General features: G+C 35.2%; 1 protein-coding gene across 4 annotated transcripts in view; it reads right to left on the bottom strand.

Annotated features, from left to right (window-relative positions):
* LRCH2 (leucine rich repeats and calponin homology domain containing 2) overlaps positions 1 to 23,845 on the bottom strand; it is a 108,673-nt gene that overhangs the window by 41,181 nt on the left and 43,647 nt on the right. For 2 of the 4 annotated variants that reach the window (XM_059158158.1, XM_059158157.1), the window contains exons 6-13: positions 21,059 to 21,192; positions 16,564 to 16,651; positions 16,152 to 16,263; positions 15,870 to 15,967; positions 15,710 to 15,768; positions 13,674 to 13,781; positions 8,647 to 8,724; positions 7,045 to 7,110 (exon numbers count right to left, since the gene is read on the bottom strand). In XM_059158158.1, coding sequence (XP_059014141.1) covers positions 7,045 to 7,110; positions 8,647 to 8,724; positions 13,674 to 13,781; positions 15,710 to 15,768; positions 15,870 to 15,967; positions 16,152 to 16,263; positions 16,564 to 16,651; positions 21,059 to 21,192 — 743 coding nt within the window. The remainder of the gene's footprint in view (positions 1 to 7,044; positions 7,111 to 8,646; positions 8,725 to 13,673; positions 13,782 to 15,709; positions 15,769 to 15,869; positions 15,968 to 16,151; positions 16,264 to 16,563; positions 16,652 to 21,058; positions 21,193 to 23,845) is intronic. The other 2 variants (XM_059158160.1, XM_059158159.1) reach the window with 1 other exon arrangement.

The raw sequence follows: 23,845 nt of genomic DNA on the forward strand, positions 1-23,845 counted from the left end.
CAGAAAACACTATAAGAGCAGACAAAATATATAGAATTCTGCTTTCCAGAACACTGAGTATCAGGCAAGAAAAAAAAAAAAAAAGGACATTTACAGATGGGTAACAAACAAGGTGAAACCCCCATAATTGCATCAGGTTGCTGCAGGAAAAGTTTCCAGGCTTCTAACCCAGAGAGGAGAAAACAAAGGTCCAGGGAGCTCCCTGAATTGAGATGAACTGGGAGCCAGGATGAAAAAGATGGATGGCATTAACAGGACAAAGTGAGAGAGAAAAAAAGCAAAGCACAGAAAAAGAACTTAAAAGTTCTACAGAAAAATTTTTAATATTTTCAACAGAGTACTGAGCCCTGATCATATGCCTGAGAAAACTACACTAGGCAAAAGAACGAATAGCCAGAAAGACCGAATAACTCTCAGACTTAGAGAGGACTATGAATAAATTAATACCGGTTTCCACCAGCCAGACTGGAAAAGCATGCAGTTCATGGGGCATCAGCTATAGTACTAAGAAAAGTCTTCCTCCAGTAGGGGGCCAAATCTAGTCCTAGACTAAATGCCACACTGATTCCATATAACAAGTTATAAAACCAAATCCCCCAAATATCAAACTGTTGCCAATTAATTTAACCACATCCTAGAACAATGTTCAAGAATATTTATAATGATACTGTAAAATCCAGCACCCAAGAAGGTGAAGTTCACAATGTCCAGCATTCAATCAAAAATTCAATCAGGTAATATTCAGAAGCAAGAAAAAAAGACTAAATATGTTAAGTACAGACACAATAGACATAAAATAGATAAAAATCAAAATTCAAGAGATGAAAAGTACAACAACTGAAATTAAAAATAAACTGGATAGTGGGGGGCTGGGTGAGCCTGGTGGTAGGTATTAAGGAGGGCACGTATTGCAAGGAGCACTGGGTGTGGTACATAAACAATGAATCCTGGAACACTGAAAAATAAAATAAAATAAAATAAAATTACAAAAATATAAAAATACATAAAAATAAACTGGATGAGATTAACTGTAGTTTGGACATTTAAGAGGTGCCTGGCTGGCTCAGTAGGTACAGCATGAGACGCCTGACCTTGGGGTTGTAAGTTTGAGCCCCATATTAGGTATGGAGATTACTTAAAAATAGAATCCTTTAAAAAAAAAAAAAAGAAAGAATTGACTAGACTTAGTAAAAGAACTATCAAAAATCAAATGTAGAGGGTGCCTAGGCGGCTTAGCCAGTTAAGTGCCTGCTTTCAGCCCAGGTCATGATCCTGGGGTCCTACTTCTCCCTCTCCTGCTTCCCCTGCTTGTGCTCTCTCACTCTCTCTCTGTCAAATAAATAAATAAAAGCTTTAAAAATGTTAAAAAGAAAAATCAAAGACAAAAAGAAAAATATTGAAGAGGACTGAACAACTGGTGGGAGACTTTAAGTAGCCTAATATAAATATAATTGGGGTTCCAGAAGAATAGGTCAGGTGACAAAAAGGATCTTTGAAGAAATAAGGGCCCCAAATTTACAAATTTCATGAAAACAATAAACCCACAAATTTCAGAAGCTCAAAGAACTCCAAGCAAAAGAAAAATGAAAAAAACTACATCAAGATACCTCATAATCAAATTACTTAAAAACAAATGATAAAAAAAAAATTGTAAGCAGCAGCTAGAGAAAAAAGACACATTAGATTCTATGAAACAAACATTGACAATAGAATTTTCATAAGAAACAATCTAATCCAGAGGACAGAGGAGAAAATTCTTTAAGGTACTGAAAGAAAACAAAAATGTCAACCTAGAATTTTGTATCAGCAAAGATAGCTTTCAAAAATGAAGGGAAAAAAAAAAAAAAGAAGGCAAAACCAAGACTTTCTCATACAGAAGCTGAAAGGATTCAACAAGAGTGGACCAGTAGGGCGCCTGGGTGGCTCAGTGGTTAAGCCGCTGCCTTCGGCTCAGGTCATGATCTCAGGGTCCTGGGATCGAGTCCCGCATCGGGCTCTCTGCTCGGCAGGGAGCCTGCTTCCTCCTCTCTCTCTCTGCCTGCCTCTCTACCTACTTGTGATTTCTCTCTGTCAAATAAATAAATAAAATCTTTAAAAAAAAAAAAAAAAAAAAAAAAAAAAAAGAGTGGACCAGTAATAAAAGTAGTCTTAAAGTTTCTCTTTCAGGTAGAAAGAAAACTATACATGGAAACACAGAGCTACTAGAGATAGTTAAGGGAGGAAAGATAAAAGACATTTAAATCTCTTTAAAGAAATAATTGACTCGTTAAAGCAAAATAATAACAATGTATTATGGGGTTTATAACATATATAAGTAAAATATATAGTAACACCATCACAGAGGCCAAAAAGGAAGAAACAGAAGTATACTGTTGTAAAGTTATGCAACGTATGAAATGGCATAATAGCACTTGAATGTAGACTGTGATAAGTTAAACACTATTCTTTTTTTTTTGGGGGGGGGGGTCAGAAAGAGAGAGAGAGAGAGCAGAGAGAGAGAGCGCAAGTGCACATAAGCAGGGGGAGCAGCAGGCAGAGGGAGAAGACTCGATCCCAGGACACTGGGATCATGACCTGAGCCAAAGGAAGATGCTTAAATGACTGAGCCACCCAGGCATCCCAGTTAAACACTATACCTTAAACCCTAAAATAATCACTAATGTACAATAACAAAAAATTATAGCTAATAAGGCCATGAAGGAGATAAATGAGAATTTTAAAATAAAATTGAAAAGAGGAAAGATGGCTATAACAACAAAAGCACAAAAGATGGTAGATTTAAATCCATTAATATCAATAATTCCATTAAATATAAACAACATGAACATTGTCATTAAAAGATTCTCAATTAAATGCAAAAGGAAGGTGCTACCATATGCTAAATACAAGAAATCAACTTTCTCCACAAAAACACAGGTAGGTTAAAAATAAAAGGATGGAGAAATATAGATCTATCATGTTAACACTAATCAAAAGAAAGCTGAGATGACTATACAATATCAGAAAAGTAGACTTCAAAGAAAACTATCAGAAATATAAAAAATGTCATTTCAAAATGACAAAGGTATAAGTTCATTAAGAGGACACTACAGTTCTAAATATTTATGTATTTAATACAGAGGATACGACTATATGAAGGGAAAATGACAGAACATCAAAGCCAAATCCCCAATTAGTCCTGAAGTTTTCAATAGTCTTCTCTCAATAACTGATAAAACTGACACTGTAGTGTGCCAAGGAAGTGGTGTGGTGGTGAAGACAAACAGTAAACAAAGTAGTATATATTCAGAATGCCAGATGGAAAAAATGTATAAATTTGGAATGTCAGAGGGTATTACGTTCTTGGACAAAAATAAAACAGGGTATCGAAAAAGGACAAAGAAGTGGGGAGGCATCCTCTTTTATTTAAGTTGTCCAGGGAACTCCTTGCTAATGAAGTGAAATTTGAGCAGAAACCTGAAGCCAAGGGAATAAGCCATAAGGCTATCTAGGGGGAAATCATTTCAGGCAGAGGCAAAAGCCTTGAGGAAGCAGGAAATGCCTGGTGTATGGAGATGCAACAAGGAGGCCAGTATAGCTAGAGAGGAACTAACCAACCAGGAAGATCCAGGCAAGAAAGAAGACAGGAGGGAGCCAAATAATGTAGAGGTTTCTAAGTCCTTAAAGGACTCTAGTTTTTATCCCGAACGAGACGGGAAGTTATTAGAGAATTATGAAGAGTGACATGATCTGACTTATATTTCAAAAAATAAAAATCTGATGCTTTTTTGAAAAGCAGACTACAGGAAAGCAAGGGCCTGAAACCTGTTAGGAGGCTATTTTAATAACTGAAGTTAAGAGACGGCTAGAGCCAAAATAAGTCAGTCAGAGATTTCACTCGTATGTGGAATTTAATATACAAAACAGATGAACACAGGGGAAGGGAAGAAAAAGTAAAATAGGAGGAAAACAGATAGGGAGGCAAACCATAAGAAACTGTTAACTACAGAGACCTCAAACTGAGGGTTGCTGGAGGGGAGGTGGGTGGGGGATGGGCTAGTAGGGTGATGGGTATGAAGGAGGGCACTTGTGATGAGCACTAGGCGTTGTATGTAAGTGATGAACCCATAAATTCTACTCCTGAAACCAATTTTACACTAAATGTTAAGTAACTTGAATTTAAACAAAAACACAGAAGGAAAAAAAAAGTAAAGCTAATATAAATAAATAATAAAAATTAAATTTAAAACATTTTTAGAAGACATGGTGAGGGTTAGGGTGGAAGGTGTGGAGGTGGTAAGATGTGATTAGATTTGGGGTATATTTTGAAGGCAGAGTCAAATAATAGCAAATAATAGCAAATCCCTTATTTACTAATGGATTAGATATGGCATGTGAAAGAAAGTGACATGTTATGGTTGACTCAGGTTTTTGAGCTGAGCAACTATAAGGATGAGTTGACATTTTTTGAAAAGGGAAAAAATAAAGGAAAAACAAATTCAAGAGGTGCAAGGAGGAATTAAGAGTGTGGATTTGAAAGTTTCGTACGCCTCCTGGGGCTAATAACACATTACATATTAATAAAAAAAAGTAAAATAAAACGTTTCATATGCTTATTATACATCCAAGTGGGAGTGTTGAGTAGGCAACAGGTTATACAACTCTGTGGTGTATGTATATACACATACACACATGCATGTGCAAATTATTTATGCACACAGAAAAAGGCTCTGAAGGGGAAAACACCAAAATACTATGACCTGTCATCTCTGGAGAGTGGGAAAATAGGTGATATTTATTTATTTATTTGTGTTTGCCAAGTTTTGTAATTTTGCAACCATAAAGCCACATTAATTCTTTTTTTAAAGAGGTTTTATTTATTTATTTGACATAGAGACCACAAGTAGGCAGAGAGTGAGAGGGGGAAACAGGCTCCCCACTGAGCAGAGACCCCCCCCCACCCAATGCAGGGCTCGATCCCAGGACCCTGAGATCATGTCCCAAGACAAAGGCAGAGGCTTAACCCACTGAGCTACCCAGGCACACCAAAGCTACATTAATTCTTATCAGAAAACTTTTTTTTAATTTTGTTTTTAAAGAAAAAGTTGAGTGATGGTTTTGAAAATGAGAAATGTAGAACTAATAGTTATATGAAAGAGAGGTCAGGATTAGGTATCACACTTTTGAGATTTGGGCAATTGGGTCCTTCTCAAGAGAATATTAGGAATCTGGGGAGGGAAATTAAGATGGGAATGAAAAGAAGTGAGGAGCAAAGTAATCACACAAACTTTAAGGAGAGCAAACATGTAAGATAACAGAATCAGTACTCAAAAAGGGAGGGAGTGGGTTAAATCCAATTAATGAAATTTGAGTAGAGGAACGTTTCTAGACTTGAGTATAAAAAGTCATCTTTATGTTTGAACTGAATTCTGAAAGCCTAAGTGAAAAAAAGGGCAATTCCAGTAGAGAAACCAGGATATAGAACAGATGTGAAATCATGATAGATAAGGAGAAAAATTACTGTTCCTAACAGCAAAACGTGCCAGTGGAAGAGTGCATGATAAGGTTTAAGGTAAGCAGAAACTCACTTCAATCTTACAGGTTCACTTAGGCATTTTCAGCTTTATCCTGAAAGTGATAACCAGTAGAAGATAATAAATGACAGTCACAGACGGTTTTGGAACCAACACTTACATCGATGCAGAAGACAAACTTAAACGTAAGCAAAAGTGAAGAATGGAGACATGTCTGGGTACTGTTGTGGTAATCCAGGAGGAAAAGGATGGAGCCTAAACCAACATGGCAGTGCTAGGAATGAAGAAGTTGGAAGAGATGGAAGTAATGTTAAGACGCTATAATTTTCAGGGCACCCAGGTGGCTTAGTCGGTTAAGCTTCTGCCTTCAGCTCAGGTCATGATCTAAGGCTCCTGGGATGGAGCCTCGCATCTGGGCTCTCTGCTCAGCAGGAAGTCTTCTTCTCCCTCTCGCCCTCCCTCTGTGTGTGTTCTCTCAAATAAATAAAATCTTCAAAAAATTTTAAAAAACAATAAAAAATAGAAAAGAAGCTATAATTCTCTGTGATTGACTGAATTGGGAGGGATGCACGAGAAGTTTCCGATAATTTCAAAGTTGCTGACTTTGGTGACTGAGTAATGGTACATTCACACTCAGGCAAACTATACAGAAGAAATAAATTTGGGAAAAAATAAGTTCAGTTTAGACTATGAGGTATCCAAGAAAAGATATCAGTGGGATGTGTGAATCTCAAGAAAGCAAAATGTTCCTGTTACCATATGTTAAGACTTGAGGTTCTGCAACCAGACAACCTGGGCTTGAATCTTTACTGTGGCACTTACTAGCTGTGTGACCTTGAGCAAATTATGGTAATTTCTGAGCCTTGGTTATCTCCCTTACAAAATAAGGTAAGAAGAGTAAAAACTTCATAGAGTTATTATGAGGATTAAATGAGATAAGACATCTAACCCACTCAAAACAGTTTGCATACAAGTATTCAAGAAATGTTACTTCTCTCTGTGTATACTTCTATACGAACCCTACACCCAGCCTTGGACGTTTACCCTCCTACAGGAATGACCCAGGAATTTAACCTAATACAAACTTTCAAACTGCCAACAAAATAAATAGAAACTTTCAAGGTCTTCTGGTTCTCTGGAATTCACATATATTAACTTGGATCCTGAATTCATAAGGAAGAATTTAGTAAAACCCAATTGAAACGAAATAAAAAAGTGAACAATAACAGAGAACAAATACAACGACGAAGAAACACATTAATCCCAGCAGTAATGAGTTAGTAAATAAATGCTTCTATCATTACAACGAAATACAGGTATGAGTAGAAAAAGATATCAAATCAGCATTTTTTGTTTATATCAAAAGTACATTGAACTGGTGGCTAGGACACAGTTTGTCATTAAATTATCTAGTTAGTTATATTAAATCTGTATCATCTACTCAATTAAAGCCCACATATAGGAATATCACTATTAGAGAATCAAGTCTCATTAAAAACTACTAAATATAAGGACTAAGATATTTTTATACCTCTTTTCGCATTCCATAGTTTGTTTTGGCTTGTTTCTTGGGACAGAAGTTGAATGATTAAGAATCCTAGAAGTAAATCAATACATTAATTCCAAAATACATTAAGGAGAAAAGCATTTACACATGATATAAAAGATCTGCATAATAAACTGCATCTGGTCCATGAAGATCTCCGCTAGAAAACAATGTTTATATATTATTTAGAGCTAATGTCCATGGCTATTATGAAGGAATGAAGCTCACCAACTCCTCCACACATCTTCTTTTATAAACCTTTTCTCGAGGCCTGGATATTTGCCCTCTGTCCATCTAACTTTTGGCTGACACAGAAAATAAAGAGATGCAGATTGTTCAGGTGCCATGATGACTGATTTCATTTTCCCAGCACAGCAAATGACATGAGTTATGTTGATGGAACAGATGACCATTTTGCCAAAAGCCAAATAACAAGCCTTCATTCTAAATGTAAAGCCATGTTAAAGTTCAATTCCTTAAAAAGTTTATCAAACTTTTAATACCCAAATGAAATGCTATTTGTAGAAAACAAAAAGAAAAAGAATGATAAACCATCATGATAGAACTCTTGTCCATATTTTTATAGAATTCTAAGTATTAATCTGAAAGTCAAAAGTTGAATTAATAACTTTCTTTCACATAACTCATTAAAATATTTAAGAGTTCTTAATATTAACTCTAGATTTAAATATAACTTCTCAATTTTAAAGTTTAGTCTTATAAGAAAAAAATATGTCTTTTATTCAAAAAACTTTAGATGTCAACTATCAAAACACGGAGGAGAAAACAATTTAAAATTAAAACTACATATTTACTACTAAAAGATATTTTAAGCTCAAGTTCGTAATTTCAGAAAGATGGTTAACCTAGAGAAACCAATTTCCATTAGCCCGGTTTCCTCACTAGCTTGGATGGATTAAAGCCTCCCTAGGAAGAAATCACAGTGAGGAGCCAAGGGCAAGTATCACAGGCAAAGCAGTGTAGCTTTGTACCAACAATTTTCAGATTGACAACACCTTTATTCTTCTTACTATGAACATATACTAAAATTGCACGTAATCCTGAAATGCAAAAGAACTAAGGTAAAAAATATATATATCTAGGACTGTTAGGAAGAAATACATCCTTGAAGAGTGATTTTTAAAAAGGAGATGTAACAGTAAGAACTGTCCTGAGGGGTGAATGTCAGAATTATTGACAGGGGGAGGTGAGGGATCAAACTACAATGCCCTCAGTATGGTAAATTTCAAATTCTCCTCAAGCAACACTTATTAGCATTGTGATTACTGATGTGTATAAATCATATTGGAGAAGAAAAACAAAATTGGGATCCATTTACCTATAAAATGTATTTTATACACTTGAGAATTCCCCTATGTAAACATTTGTTTGTACATGGGTATTTAATGTTTTATTCGTGATACTCAAAGTCAAAATAAACACCTACATTATCTAAATATCTATTCTAGATTATTAGCACATTTCCCTAACCCCGTTACTAGTACTGTATTTTAAGTAAATGACTATAAAATTCAGCTGCACCAACCTGGCCCCTTAATACTTAAGGCTTCCATAAACTCTAGATACCTTGATGCATGTCCTGCGTTTCTGGTCCTCTGGAAGAATTTTTCACTGAATGATGCTTTATAACACAAAGGCCTCCATCTGTATTCACATTTCCCGTACATCAACCAAATCAAAAGATGGGAGAAATAAGATGTTTTGGGAGAGGACAGGGAAGTCATTAGTAAAGCAAGCAGAAAAGAAAGAATGGACAGATTTTAAGGGTTGAGAGAACGACCTAATTAGTTATAACAACCTAGAGGTTAACATGATGCCCCTCAAACTGAAACATTCATATATATGGTAAGAAAAAAAAAATCACATGAAATAGGGTATGTATATAATTTCTATCATTCTAAACCAGAATAATAAACTTCTCAAAATGTGATTTTCCTTTCCATGATCCTTAATTATACTTCAATATAACTTTTCAGAATTACTTTTTTATTTGGCCATACTACAGAGTACTAAGAAGCACATCTTTCCACAATAAGTGAAAACTCTCAGGACACACTTAACAGCAAATAAAATCCTTATTAAAAAGAAAGACATAATAGAAAATACTATACAAGTTAGCAGGAATGAAAATGCAATAAGAACCAGTCAACTGAAGTTATTCATTGCAAAAGCCCATATATATTGTAATCCTCTCTTTATGATGATAACCACGCAAATTTTAAGAAGCCAGATAAACATCAACTTTTTCAGCCACATAAGAATATCTGTATAAGAAAATGAATGGGGTGCCTGGGTGGCTCAGTCGTTAAGCAGCTGCCTTCAGCTCAGGTCATGATCCCAGGGTCCTGGGATAGAGGCCCACATCGGGCTCCCTGCTCAGCAGGAAGCCTGCTTCTCCCTCTCCTGCTCCCCCTGCTTGTGTTCCCTCTCTCGCTGTATATCTCTGTCAAATAAATAAATAAAATCTTAAAATAAAAGAAAGAAAGAAAGAAAATGAACAGGGGGCACCTGGGTGGCTCAGTCAGTTAAGTGTCCAACTCTTGATTTCAGCTCAGTTCTTGATCCCAGGGCCATGAGATAAAGCCCCAAGATGGGCTCCATGCTCAGTGCAGAGCCTGCTTGATACTCTCTCCCTCCCTCTCCCTCTGCCCCTGCCCCCCAAATAAATAAATTCTTAAAAAAAAAAAAAGAAGAAGGGGTGCGTGGGTGGCTCAGTGGGTTAAAGCCTCTGCCTTCAGCTCAAGACACGATCCCATCGGGCTTTCTGCTCAGCAGGAAGCCTGCTTCCTCCTCTCTCCTCTCTCTCTGCCTACTTGTGATCTGTCTGTCAAATAAATAAAATCTTAAAAAAAAAAAAAAGAACAGTAGCTATTTTTCTAATAATTAGATAAGAGTATTGGTGGACATTTGAAAAATTAGCTAAATAATTTAGAATAAAACAGCTAAGATAATTTTTTAAGATGATAGTTTTTTTTTTTAATTTCCCAAATTACAGTGAATATTAAAAACTTACAGAATGGCTATTTTTAATATAGGGAGCTTCACTGATTCAGAGGGACTTCAATACACCCAAATACAAGTAGAAATAATCCAATACTTTAACAAGGGGGTAAAGATTAGCTTCTAAATACTCAACAATAAACTGTCAAAACAAAGTAGCTTAATCTATGCATCTCAGACAAAGAGGAAGCAGTCTTCTAAAAACTGGCCTTCAGATTTTGAACACTTGTGAGTTATCTACTTGATAGCTTATTTCATCTCCTTTCCCACCCTTTTTCACTATTATTCTGTGAAATACCCTCTTGTTATTTTCCTTGGGTAGTTTTATCCTCAAAGTACTAGTACAAATTTGCTTAAAGAATAAAAGACACCTTTAAGAATAGTATGAACTAAACAACTGGCAAAGTTGCTTTAAGAAAATGATCACTGATTTCATTCTTTTTTTTTTTAAAGATTTTATTTGTTTATTTGACTGAGATCACAAGTAGGCAGAAAGGCAGGCAGGGGGAGGGGGAAGGAGGCTCCCCACTGAGCAGAGGGCCCGTTGTGGGGCTCGCTCCCAGGACCCTGGGATCATGACCTGAGCCAAAGGCAGAGGCTTAACCCACTGAGCCACCCAGGGGCCGCAATCACTGATCTCATTCTAAGCAATTTTTAAATTGCCTTTAATTTGGGAGTACATGCATGGCTTCTTTCAGCTGATAGCTAACACTACATTTACCTTCAACTAGTAGCTAGCTAAAGAATAGTTAAGTAGCAGAGAGTCAGAGGAGGAGTTCTAGGTGGTACTTTCTGATATGCGAGGGTAATTTCACTCCACATAAATCATTTTAAATCAAGACAATAAACAAAAATATTATAATGACTTTAAAACCTTAAGTGAAATGTTATAACTCCTGATTTAGAATTTAATCCTATTTTGTTTTAAGATTTTATTGATTTATTACTTAGAAAAAAACACATATAAACAGGGCGGGGCAAAGGGAGAGGAACAAGAATTTCAAGCAGACTCCACTCTGAGCATGGAGGCTGATGCAGGGCTTGATCTCACGACCCTGAGATCACGACCTGAGCCAAAATCAAGAGGTGTGCACTTAGCCGACTGAGCCACACAAGCATCCCTGACTTGCAATTTTAAATAGCATTTCAAATTTTTCATTAATAAAATTGGAATCAAAAGCACAATACGGTGTGAAAGAGAAAATCTATAACCAGAAAAGGTACAATTAACATCAAATCCTCTAAGGGATGGATATATCTTTATAGAAGATTACTTTTGATTTTTTTGGACTCACTCAAATCAAGTACTGTAATAGCAAACAAAAATTTTAATTATCTGCATCTAAGAGATGTGAGCAACACCAACATATTTTAGAAGAAGAGAAGAGATTATTTAGTGGAGTAAATCAGCATACAAAACTTCTGAGATCAGTTTAAGTTCAGCCATTAACAGAAGAGAACTGGCCAAGGATCTAATTTAAATTGTCTATAAATTACAGATTTTTTTTTTTAAAGATTTTTTATTTTTATTTATTTGACAGAGAGAGACCACAAGTAGGCAGAGAGGCAGGCAGAGAGAGAGAGGAGGAAGCAGGCTCCCTGCGGAGCAGAGAGCCCGATGCGGGACTTGATCCCAGGATGCTGAGATCATGACCTGAGCCGAAGGCAGCGGCTCAACCCACTGAGCCACCCAGGCGCCCCTATAAATTACAGATTTTTTAAAAGTAAAATGTGCTCCTTACATTATGACCAGATCTCATAAATATTTTAAGGCCTTCCAAAATAAGATATAATTATTACATTAATGTCTCCGCATCAAAAGATCTATATCTATGTGTGCTAACGTCTGAAATGGCTGATGAAGAGAAACAGCAGATATAGAGTAATTACTTTTGCATACATCTAAAAAAGTAACAAGTTATTCAGAATGAACATAACTAAATTAATGGTTCCTATTAGCTTTAAATTTGTTAATCTCATCTTCAAGCAATCAATTAACTAATAACAGTATTACTGAGTACCTACCATGTACAAGGCACAGTGCTAGGTATTATTTTTTACAGATTACAAAACTATCACAAAAATAAAACCTACAAAACATCATTTGATATTGTTTCTAAACCAAAAAGAATAATTCAAGTTATTGAAAGACAAGAAAAATAGTAGAAAACTGAAAAATATAGAAACGATATATACGACATTGTTAAAATCTAAAATTATGCCCTCCAATACTATTTTTAACATAATCAGAGAAATAAATATTGCTGTGGGTTCTTTTAAAGTCAGTATTCTCTGCTCATAATGATAAATACAATCATTTCAACTATTGGGTAGAAGAGACAGAAACTTAACTATTTTTTAAGTCACATAGAGCAGGTGGTGGCTTGCTTCATAAACCTCTTAAACCATGGGGACAACCAATATTTTGATTATACTGGAGGGAGAAAAACATACATAACCTCACAAGTAGCCAATATAAAAAAAGGCCCATTAGAAACGAATGATAGGAAAGGTTCAGAAAATCAATTTCAGAGAAAAGGGTGACAGAAAGTTATGGTAGAAGAAAAACATGAACTGGGAATGAGGATACTTTAGATATCGAAGGAATAAAAAGGAGTGATATTTTCTAGTATGGATTTAATTCTATAAATGTAGTAGTTGCACAAAAAAGGATAATCAGTCATTATTAAAAAATATAGTGGCCCTTAAAAACATACATTTGCAATTTGATAAGTTTCAATAGTAATTATTTTTCAAAGCATATCTAAAAGCAAATGCCAGTGTACTTAAATTTTTAACATTCCAAAACATGGTCATGTGACCCACGAACATTTATTGTTTTGGTTAAGAGAAGTAAAGTACTTATTAGCTACCCATAATAAATTTAACAAAATTATTCTTTTAATTTTCTCAAAACAAAAAAACACTCAAATCTCCTTTATTATTTCAAAACTATAAATATAGTACTCTTAGTACATGAAGATGGCATAATAGCAGACCTTCAGCAGCACATAGAACTTCTGTATTAAAAATGGACTTGCACTGATTCTATAGTCATTCATACATCTTCCTTATTGCCAATGGCATGTAAGGAAAGCCTAGCCAGAGGGAAAAATCATCATTGATCAAGGAACACACCAAAGTGAACCTGTGACCGCCAAATCATCATGCTGATTTAATCAACCATTATAAAGTTCCATTCAATTTTAAGGAGTTTATACATATCCCAGGTAATCTGGAATCTGATAAAAAGTGCACTACATACACATGACATGTACTTAGGGGGTAACACTTATAATGTATCTGTTATTGTGAGCTAAAATGATTATCAACAAATAAATCAGTTATTATTTAGCACACAAAAATAAAAGAGATACCTACACAATAATTAAATAAAATGACTGTGAATATAAAGTATATGTTAATTGTGTACGTTAACTTTACACTTCTCTCCTAATTTTTTAGTAGTTAGTCCCTCGACATAGATCTTAAGATGGTCCTATTGTTTACTGGAAACTTCATTTGATAATCTTTGAATAATCACTTAATGATTACAAAGTCTGCCTATTTAAATCTCATTACTGAAAAAATACCTGTTCTTCTGCTCTTGCTGCAATAACTGAGCGGCTATTTTCCTCAAATCAGTTACTTCCTTCAAATCATCATCCTCTTCCTCTGCAAGTAACTGTTCTTTCCCAAGTCTGAAAGGTGACACAAACATGGTTATCCAAAATCTAAGGCCGATGATATTTTATGCCAGCTTCCAGAAACAGAAATCACTTTTTCATTTCTAATATCATGTAAAAAGCTAAAATTCTAATGTCCTTGTATTTAAAACATTAAAATAAGGAATAAGAAATATTTAAGGAATATGAAAACATACCTATCTTCTATTCAATAGGAAATGTACCATACTGGTGATATTAATGTAATTAATGGCTAACAAAGTAAACTGCATTACCATTTTGTAATTTCTTATAATTTAACAATGCATACTCCCCAGTCTTGAGAGTAATAAGAACTTCAAAGCTCTAATACGCCTGTCTTTATAAATATCAAATGCTATGAAAATTTTACTAAACCACCCTACTTTTATCAGTTTATTCATCATAATGTTAAAATTCTCCATGTAAAATGTTTGAGTAGAAGAAATGAAAAATAGGTACAAGACTGGCAAATCTGCAGGAAAATGCTCATTAAAATACATAATTTTTAATCATTCATAAAGAACAAAGGAATTTTTAAGTAAGTTGTTCTCCAAACTCTAGTAATTTTATCCCAAAAGTATTTCACTTAAAACAAAGTATCAAATCCTAAGACTTTGTATCTTGACCATATCTTATATACCACTGTGACACTCAAGTTAATACAACTGTCTTCATGAGATAAGATGAGAAAGTAACAGAAAAATGAAATATAAAGAGTACAAGACAAAGCAATGTACCACCTTATGGGGTACCAGAGATGACTAATTCATAACTGATTAAAAAGTTACCAGTGAGGTCACTTGGAGGAAGCACAATGTAGAGAAAAGAGAAAAGCTTAGGGATCAGAGAGAGTTACATTCATACCCTAGGTTCTAGTGGACACTATCTAAGTAGTTCTAGGCAAGAAACTTTAGAGGCTCCAAACTTCCCCCTTCCTTATCTGTAAAAATAGAAACAGTATCAACCCTATAGGATTTAGGAAAGATTAAATAAGAAACATGAAGGGCATCCGGCTAGCTCAGTTGGAAGAGCATATGACTCTTGATTGTGGGGTCATGAGGTCGAGCCCCATGTTGGGTAGAGAAATTAAATAAATAGAACTTAAAAAAAAAAATCTTAGGGGCTCCTGGCTAGCTCATTTGGAAAAGCATGCTACTCTTGATCTCAGGGTCATGAGTTCCAGCCCCATGTTGGGTGTACAGACTGCTAAAAAAAATTTTTAAACAGTAAAAAAAAATTTTTAATAAAAATAAATAAGAAACATAGGAAATCACATAGCACAGATCCTGGTACATGGCAGGTATTCAACAAATGATCCTTCTTTCCTTCCTACAGCTACGAAGCAACTTTAAGGAGTGACTAAATATAGCAAGTCATATTCTAGCATTTCATAAGATAAATGATACATAAAAGATCCAAAGTGGAATGGTTTTAATAAAATACAGGGATAAATACCCATAAAATTACTATAACCAGCCTGATGAAATGGAAAGTGTATTAGACCAAGAGTTAGAAGACCTGAGTGCCAGACACTTGAAACTGCAGGTCTGTTTCCTTATTGACTAAATGATGCAAAAAAAAAAAAAAAAAATCACCTATTTTAAAGAGTTGCTAAAGAGCTCAAATGAAGCAATGTATGTGAAAATACAGTCCTCCTCGGTAATAGTAATAGGAGAATTACACTTCTGGGAGGCAGGGGAAATGTATATAACACACTCAGCTTAATTATTTATTATAATTTACAGTTTAATCGAGGAATGCAGACAAATGAAATAGTTATAAATTAACTACTTCAGGTAAATGAAAATTAACAGGTAAATGAACCAAAAATTAATTTTTTTCAAAGTACTCTGAAGTAGGAATACCTAACAAATATTTCATGTATAAGTAACATTTCAATTTGAGAATTCCTATATGCTTACCTTTTTTCATCTCCCAATTCTTCATTTTTCTGAGATTTCTCAGGACCTTTTTCTTTCCCCTTATATAAAAGAAAGTTATAATTTTAAATCTATGTGGTATACTTTCACGAGATCAAGGAAAGTATGCTATTAGTATTTATTTGTTCAAAGTTTTCTTTACCTTAAGGAAAGAGACATATGATCCAATATGTGCATCTCCTTGTTCAGGAACTGCTATATCTTCTGTGTTGGGGTCAATAAAATCATACACCTCTTGGTCTAATTACAGATTAATATTTGTTAGAAAATATAAGTAAACAGTGTGCTTTCATACTGTATTATTTAGAATAACAGTCTATTTTTTCAATAAAAGAACTGGCTGAAGATTCTAAAATTTTTCAAAATGCTTTTTTAATAAGAGCAATATACATGAAATAAAATTAGCAGGTACCATATGAATTACCTTTCTGAGAATCAGGTTTACTTCCTATTGAGTGACTGTCATTTCTTGATGTCTGCTCTCTATTGGATTCTGAGACTTGAGAGTGAAGGCTTATTGTGTCATCATCTGATGGCTGAAAGGCATAAGCACAAAGTACAAATGGGGCATTTTAAACATAGAAGAGGATTAAGTTCTCTTAATTCCACATAATAGAATATCTGCTTTATATCTCCAGTTCTCAAACCAAAAAATATTATGGTAAGATTTACTGCTCTGCTTCTAAAAATGTACATGTTCTTTTTTCATCTGAAGTCATAAAATTTAATAATGATATTTTTTAAGCAAATTAAATCAAGTATGTACAAGTGTCTACATATTTCAAAACTCTAACAAATTTTTAAAATAAAATAGATCAGCAATAGAAAAGACTCACTTCCGTTGTAGATAATCGTTTCTCTCCATTATCACTTCCAATTCCAGAGTCAGGGCCATGATTTTTATTTGGATAAAAGTCTTCCATACTATGGAAATAGAAATTCTAAGGGCAGTTAGGGTTTTCTTCTTAAATAAATACAGACTTGACCTAAAATTTCCCTAGGTAATATAAAATATACTCTCTTGATGTCTAAGATCCTTAAGGGAAAATATCAGAAATCTTCCTATAAAATATTTCACTTCTATACCTCATGTAGTATTTTCCCTGCATGTGCTCTGTTGTAAAGTGTCAATTGTTGGGGCATATGGGTGTCTCAGTTAGTTAAGTGTCTGACTCTTGGTTTTAGCTCAGGTCAGGATCTCAGGCTTGAGGGACCCAGCCCTGCATCAGGTTCCACGCTCAGCGGGGAGTCTGCTTGAGATTCCTTCCCCCTCCCTCTCCCTCCACCTCTGCTCCTTCCCCCATCCAGCATGCACATGCCCTCTCTCTCCAAAATAAATAAATAAATAAATAAAATCTGTAAAGTGTCAACTGTTAACAATGCCTATTACTTCTCCTGAGAGAATCAGAAAAGCAGAGCATCCTGCTAGAAAATAACCTTAATGAAAGAGCTTTCTATTTTTCTGTTTTTACACATTTCACCATAGAACATTGAAATATTTTTTAACTACAATTCATAGTTTCTTCATTAGCTCTAAAAATAAGCTTTAACTTTATAAATAACGCCTATCTGAAAATTAAGAGAAAAATACAAAAAAAAGAGAGAGAGAAAAGAATGTCAGCAAAGAACTGAATAAGCAATTGTTTTGGTATGAGGATAGATCTATCCTTGCAAATTTCTGAATTACACAACAGTATGCCACCCAGGCTGCAAAGTATTTTTCACTTTACTTTGCAATTTACATACATGGAAACTTGCATACACTCTATACAGACCATTTTTTATGTGCCAGGAATTAGGCTAAGTGCTTTAAAGGTGATACCTCACATATGCCTGGTTTAAATTCTAGCGCATTAGTGTTTTCTTTTTGCAGGTGAGGAAACAGGCCAGGACAGATTGAACAAGTGACCCGCAAATTACGAATGGCAGTTTAAATTTGATCCCAAGAATCTAACACTAAAGTCCCTGATCTTAATCACTATGCTATATTTCTTCCCCAAATACTGATATGCACACATTCCAGGAGTGTATCGATAAACTCAGGTAAGCAACTACCAAGTAAGTGTAGGCACTATGCTGAATGCTTGAAATGAAATGAGATGAATTAAAAAATGTTTGACCTCAAAGGGTTCTCAGCCCAGAGAGGAAGTATGTATATATATTTTGAAGACTAAGATAAAGGCAAATATAAAGTACTATGAGAAAAGAGAATCAATTCTTGTTAAGTTTAGGAAAGGCCTCACCCAAGAATGTGGCATTTGAGCTTAGTCTTGAAGGATAAAGAGAGGCATTACTTGCTAGCATTTATTGAGTGTCCACACTGTATTAGCTAATGTGCCAGGTACACATCATATCTTATTTATAATCCTTACACTCTACAATTTATGCATTATTTCTTTTTACAAGTGAGGATAATGAAGCTTAACTTTATGGGGGGAAATGGAGAAGCAGGCTTCCTGCTGATCAGGGAGCCCAATGCAGGGCTCATCCCAGGACTCTGGGATCATGACCTGAGACAAAGGCAGATGCTCAACCGACTGAGCCACCTAGGTGCCCTGAAAAAATGTAACATTTACTGAATATCATTTCTTGAACTAGTTGCCACACACACATTTAATTCTCACAACAAGCTTATGAAGTGGGTATTGTTAACACTTTAAATAAACAGGCTCAGAAAGATTAAATAATTTACACAGTCTACAGTGGATTTAAGAGGTTAAACCATGATTAGAAGCAAAATCCATCTGACGCCACTGCACAATAATATATCCATGTACTATACTAAAATATATGTGTATTTTTAATAGTTGACAATGATAGTAATAAGCTATTTGTTGAGGAATTGTTTTGGTAAGGCATTGTGTTATGTACTCTATAGACATTATTTAATTTAATCCATATGATTATTTTCCCTTTTACATATAAGAAAACTAAGGACTAAAGACATTATGACACAAGGACATAAAGTTACTAAGAGCTGGAGAAGGACTTCATGGGCGTTTATGTCTAACTCCAAAAGTTGATATGCTTAACTACTATAATGCTTATCTATGTAGAATAAGAAATTTACCAAATAATCAAGGTATGGAAGGCTCTATTAACGTGCACTATTCTATATAGTAGCCACTAGCCAACATATATAGTTGCTGAGCACTTGAAATGTGGCTAGTCTAAATTGAAATGCGCTATAAACAAAAAATACACATTAGATTTAGATGATGTAATAGAAAGAAAAAGAACATGAAGTACCTTACTAACATTTTATAAGAAATATAAGTTGTAATGATATTTTGGACATACTGGGTTAAATAACATTACTTTTTTAAGAATCTTATTTATTTATTTGTCAGAGAGAGAGCACAAGCAGGGGGAGCAGCAGGCAGAGAGAGAAGGAGAAGCAGGCTCCCAACTAAGCACAGAGCACGATGCGGGATGTGGGACTCAATCCCAGGACCTTGGAATCATGAAATGAGCTGAAGGCAAATGCTTAACTGACTGAGCCACCCAGGCATCCCTAAATAACATACTATTCAAATTAATTTCATCTGCTTCATTTTTACTTTTTTCAATGGATTATAAGAAAATGCAAAACAACATATGTAGCTTATATTACATTTCTATTGGATATCATTGCTAGAGACCATCTCCAAAATATGTCTCAGTCCTGTCCACTCCTTTTCATCACTACTACAGTCACCCTGTGTAAGACCCCTTGATCTCTTGGAAGTACTTCAAAACTCAACTAGACCCTGTGCTTCTGCTTTTGCTTATTTCCAATCTATTCTCCTTACAAGAGCCAAAATACCTCCTTTTAAAAACATAAATCGGATCATTCCCTTGCCTATAACTGTCCACCGACTTACTGTTGTACTACAAGTAAAATTCAAACTCCTTACCACAGTTCCAGAGCACCCACGTGACTTGAGTCCTGACTATTTCTCCAAAATCAACTTGTATATCCGTACCCTTCAGCCATTCTGCTCCAATCACACTGGCCTTTCAGTTTCTTTAACACACGAAGTTTCTTCCTAACTTAAGGCCTTAGCACATGTCATTCTTTTGCCTGAAATGCTCTTCTCCTTCATCTTTACACAGCTAGCTTTTCTCCTTTCAGGTCTTGACTTAAAACCTCACCTTCCCAAAGCGACATTCCCTGACCACCCTCCTGAAACATGTTCCTTTCCTTCACAGTACTTGACACAATTTGAAATTTAAGTGTGTATGACTATTTGATTTATTTGCTTTGCTGACTGATTCCTCCACTATACTGTGGACTCCATTGAGGGCCAACACCAAGGTGTATATCATTTAACAAAACACACCCTGAACCTAGCAGTAAGCAATTGTCTGATACTGGTGTTTTTTTTTTCCCCAACTGTTATTTGTAAAATAAATAAATGACTAGTACAATGAATGCCATTACTGAAGTAAATTCATCTTTAAATAAATAGAAAGCAAACTAATAGATTAGACTACGAATAAAGTTTAGTTTCTGTAGAATTATTTAACCTATTACCATTCATAATATTAAACAAATTAATCTTTAGGAATTAAATATAATGTTTAGATATTTAATTCTACTTAGGCAACAGAAACATTCAAGAAAATGTCCTATTCAGGAAATCAAGAAGAGTACTTAAAATATTGTCATTCCAATTAGTCTAAATTTTGGCACAAATAAAATGACAAGTCTTTAAACATTTTAGGGAAGAGTACATTCTTCCTTTCTGTAGTCTCACCCCATTCCAAATTATTTTCCATACTAATGGACGGAATTATGTTTCCATGAAATCTTTCAGAACAACCTACATCCCCAAAAGATAATTAAAAACAGATAATCAAATCTACCACTTCAAAATCTCAGGAGGAAATTTTCATATCATATCAATGATAAATCACCTTTGATGTAGACATAAAGAATAAAGAATATGAAGAAGAAAGGTACCCCAAAATGTCTTGCTCTTCCACTAACTACAGTTCAAAGTCAAATTCTGCTAGTTATTACAATACTGTTTGGTACAATAAAGTGATAATAGTAGTAAATTAACAGTTGTCGAGTCCTGAGAAATTAGTGTTTCTGTACTATAATGTCAAACATTTATATTTTACTACTAATATATTAGTATTAATTAATATTTTGAGAAAATACCAAATTTATTCTAGTATCACAGAGGTTCATTCTATAATGGTGAGATTTCACATCAGTCAATTATTGATTTTAACACTGGGCCAATGAACCTAAATATATTCGGTGCACTCAGGTTAATAAATATCTTTTACATACAGAGAAGACACTGAACATGAAAAGAGATTGTAAGAATTTTACATTACCTGTCTGTGAGAGGCTGGGAGGGCATTCTTTTACTTAATGATGGAAGATCCAGAGAATCTGGTTTCTTATCCATTCTGCAACATGCTTGGATATTTAAGTATTTAAATATGTGAACTTTACCCTTTAAACATATCTGTCAAAAATAATTGAGAAAGTAGATTTAATTATATAGGTACAAATATAAGTTTTACCTATCAACTTATTTATATATTTTAATAACCTGAAATTATGCTGAGACATCACAATCATAATAGACACTTCACATATTTGAATAATTTCTACAGCTGACACTTAATGAAAACATTTGACAATGATACCAACTAAAATTCTTTCACTGTTTCTATTCTTACCAGAAAAAAATAAGCTAATTTTTCTGTGTATCACTAATGTTTTCTTGTTAGAAGTACAATATACAAACCACCAAATAATATAAAATTTATAACTCATAAAAGTGTCTTTTATAAGAAAAAAGTGAGAAAAAATATATTCATTGCACTGATAAGAACAAGAAAAAAAAAAAAAATAACCCATGTAATTCCTTAAAGTAGTCTTATCAGGGGGACCTGGGTGGTTCAGTCAGTTGAGCAACTGCCTTCAGCTGGTGCTGTGACCCCAGGGTCCTGGATCATCGGGTCATGGATAGGGCCTAGAGCCGGGGATCCTTGGCATCTTTGGCATCCTCAGGCTCCCTGTTCAGTGGGGAGTCTGCTTCTCCATCTCCCTCTGCCCCTTCCCCTGCCCGTGCTCTCTCTCAAGTAAATGAAAAAAAAAAAAAAAATCTTAAAAAAAATAGTAATCTTTCAGAACCACTAAATTGTTTGGTCTAAACATTGGAAGGTGGGGCACCTGGGTGGCTCAGCTGTTAAGCATCTGCCTTTGACTCTGGTCATGATACTAGGGACCTAGGATCAAGCCCCACATCAGACTCCCCACTCAGGAAGCCTGCTTCTCCCTCTCTCACTCCCCATGCTTATGCTCCCTCTCTAACTCTCCCTCTGTCAAATAAATAAAATCTTAAAAAAAAAAAGAAAAGAAAACTATAATCAGGGGCGCCTGGGTGGCTCAGTGGGTTAAGCCGCTGCCTTCGGCTCAGGTCATGATCTCAGGGTCCTGGGATCGAGTCCCACATCGGGCTCTCTGCTCAGCAGGGAGCCTGCTTCCCTCTCTCTCTCTGCCTGCCTCTCCATCTACTTGTGATTTCTCTCTGTCAAATAAATAAATAAAATCTTTAAAAAAAAAAAAAAAAGAAAACTATAATCAAAAATGTTTAGTTTTATGGGCCTACATAACCTACAAATATATGCAAAAATAATCAACAAAGAAAACAGTAAGAGGGGCGCTTGGGTGGCTCAGTCATTAGATGTCTGCCTTCGGCTTCCATAATGATCCCAGGGTCCTGGGATGGAGTCCCGCATTGGGCTCCCTGCTCAGCGGGAGGCCTGCTTCTCCTTCTCCCACTCCCCCTGCTTGTGTTCCCTCTCTCATTACATCTCTCTGTCAAATAAAAAAAATTTAAAAAAAAAAAAAAGAAAAGGAAACAGTAAGAAACAAAACAGTCTTAAGAAAAGTAAATTTAAAGGTAATTATCATTCCTGGTATAAAGGAAGAATGTTTCTTAGATCATTGTAATAGATACCAAATCTGACCTGACCACTGAAAAATTTCATTTAAAAGGAAAAACTTCTGAGCTATTAGAATATAAATATATTACGAATTAAAATATATCCCATTATCTGTATAAACCAAAAAATAATCATCACTCATTGTCATGGTGAATTCTTTTCTTTTGTAAATTTTTTAAAAATTTATTTGAGAAAGAGAGAGAGAGTGTGCGCGCAAAAGCAGGGGGAGGGGGAGAGGGACAAGCAGACTCCTAACTGAGCAGGGAACCCTATGCCTGGCTCAATCCCAAGACCCTGAGATATGACCTGAGCTGAAGTCACATTCTTAACTGACTGAGCCACTCAGGTGCCCCCTTTCATAAATTTCTTATTGTAGTTATTCATGTACACAGTTTTAAAATCAAAGAGAATTCTAAAACTGGTAACAAAAAATTAATCCACCCCTTTCAATCTCCAAGACCTAGTCCCCACACGTCGACTTTTAGTTGGTTTCCTGATACTTACCTTTATACGTACCAGTAACATGGTTCTACTGTTTAATTTAGTTATGGATCTTATTTATTGAGGTCTAAGGAAAATGAAACTTGGATTTCTTACATTACCACTACCACCATTAATCACGTATCATCAACACCATACCATCATCCCATCTTCAATCCCTATCAACCTGCTTCCTCCTTCAGAAGCATAGCATAGTTGTTAGAGCGTGGACTTGAATCAGACTGCCTTGGTTTGAAACCAGCCGTACCACATGCTAGCTACGTGGCACTAAATAAGTCCCTTAACTTTGATGCCTGTTTCCTCATATATAAAATGAGGAATGGGGCGCCTGGGTGGCTCAGTGGGTTAAGCCTCTGCCTTTGGCTCAGATCATGATCTCAGGGTCCTGGGATCAAGACTCACAACGGGCTCACTGCTCAGCGGAGAGCCTGCTTCCTCCTCTCTCTCTCTCTGTCTCTCTGCCTGCCTCTCTGCCTACTTGTGATCTCTGTCAAATAAATAAATAAAATATTTTTTAAAAAATTTAAAAATGAGGAATAATGATATTACCTTTTATAGGGTTACTGTAAGAATTAAATTAATACATGTAAAGCATTTCAATGGCGCCTGAAACACAGTAAGCACTAGATGTATCTTTGCTATTATTTTAACTATGTCGCAGTT

This window comes from Mustela lutreola, chromosome X, assembly GCF_030435805.1.
Source record: "Mustela lutreola isolate mMusLut2 chromosome X, mMusLut2.pri, whole genome shotgun sequence".
Taxonomy (NCBI): domain Eukaryota; kingdom Metazoa; phylum Chordata; class Mammalia; order Carnivora; family Mustelidae; genus Mustela; species Mustela lutreola.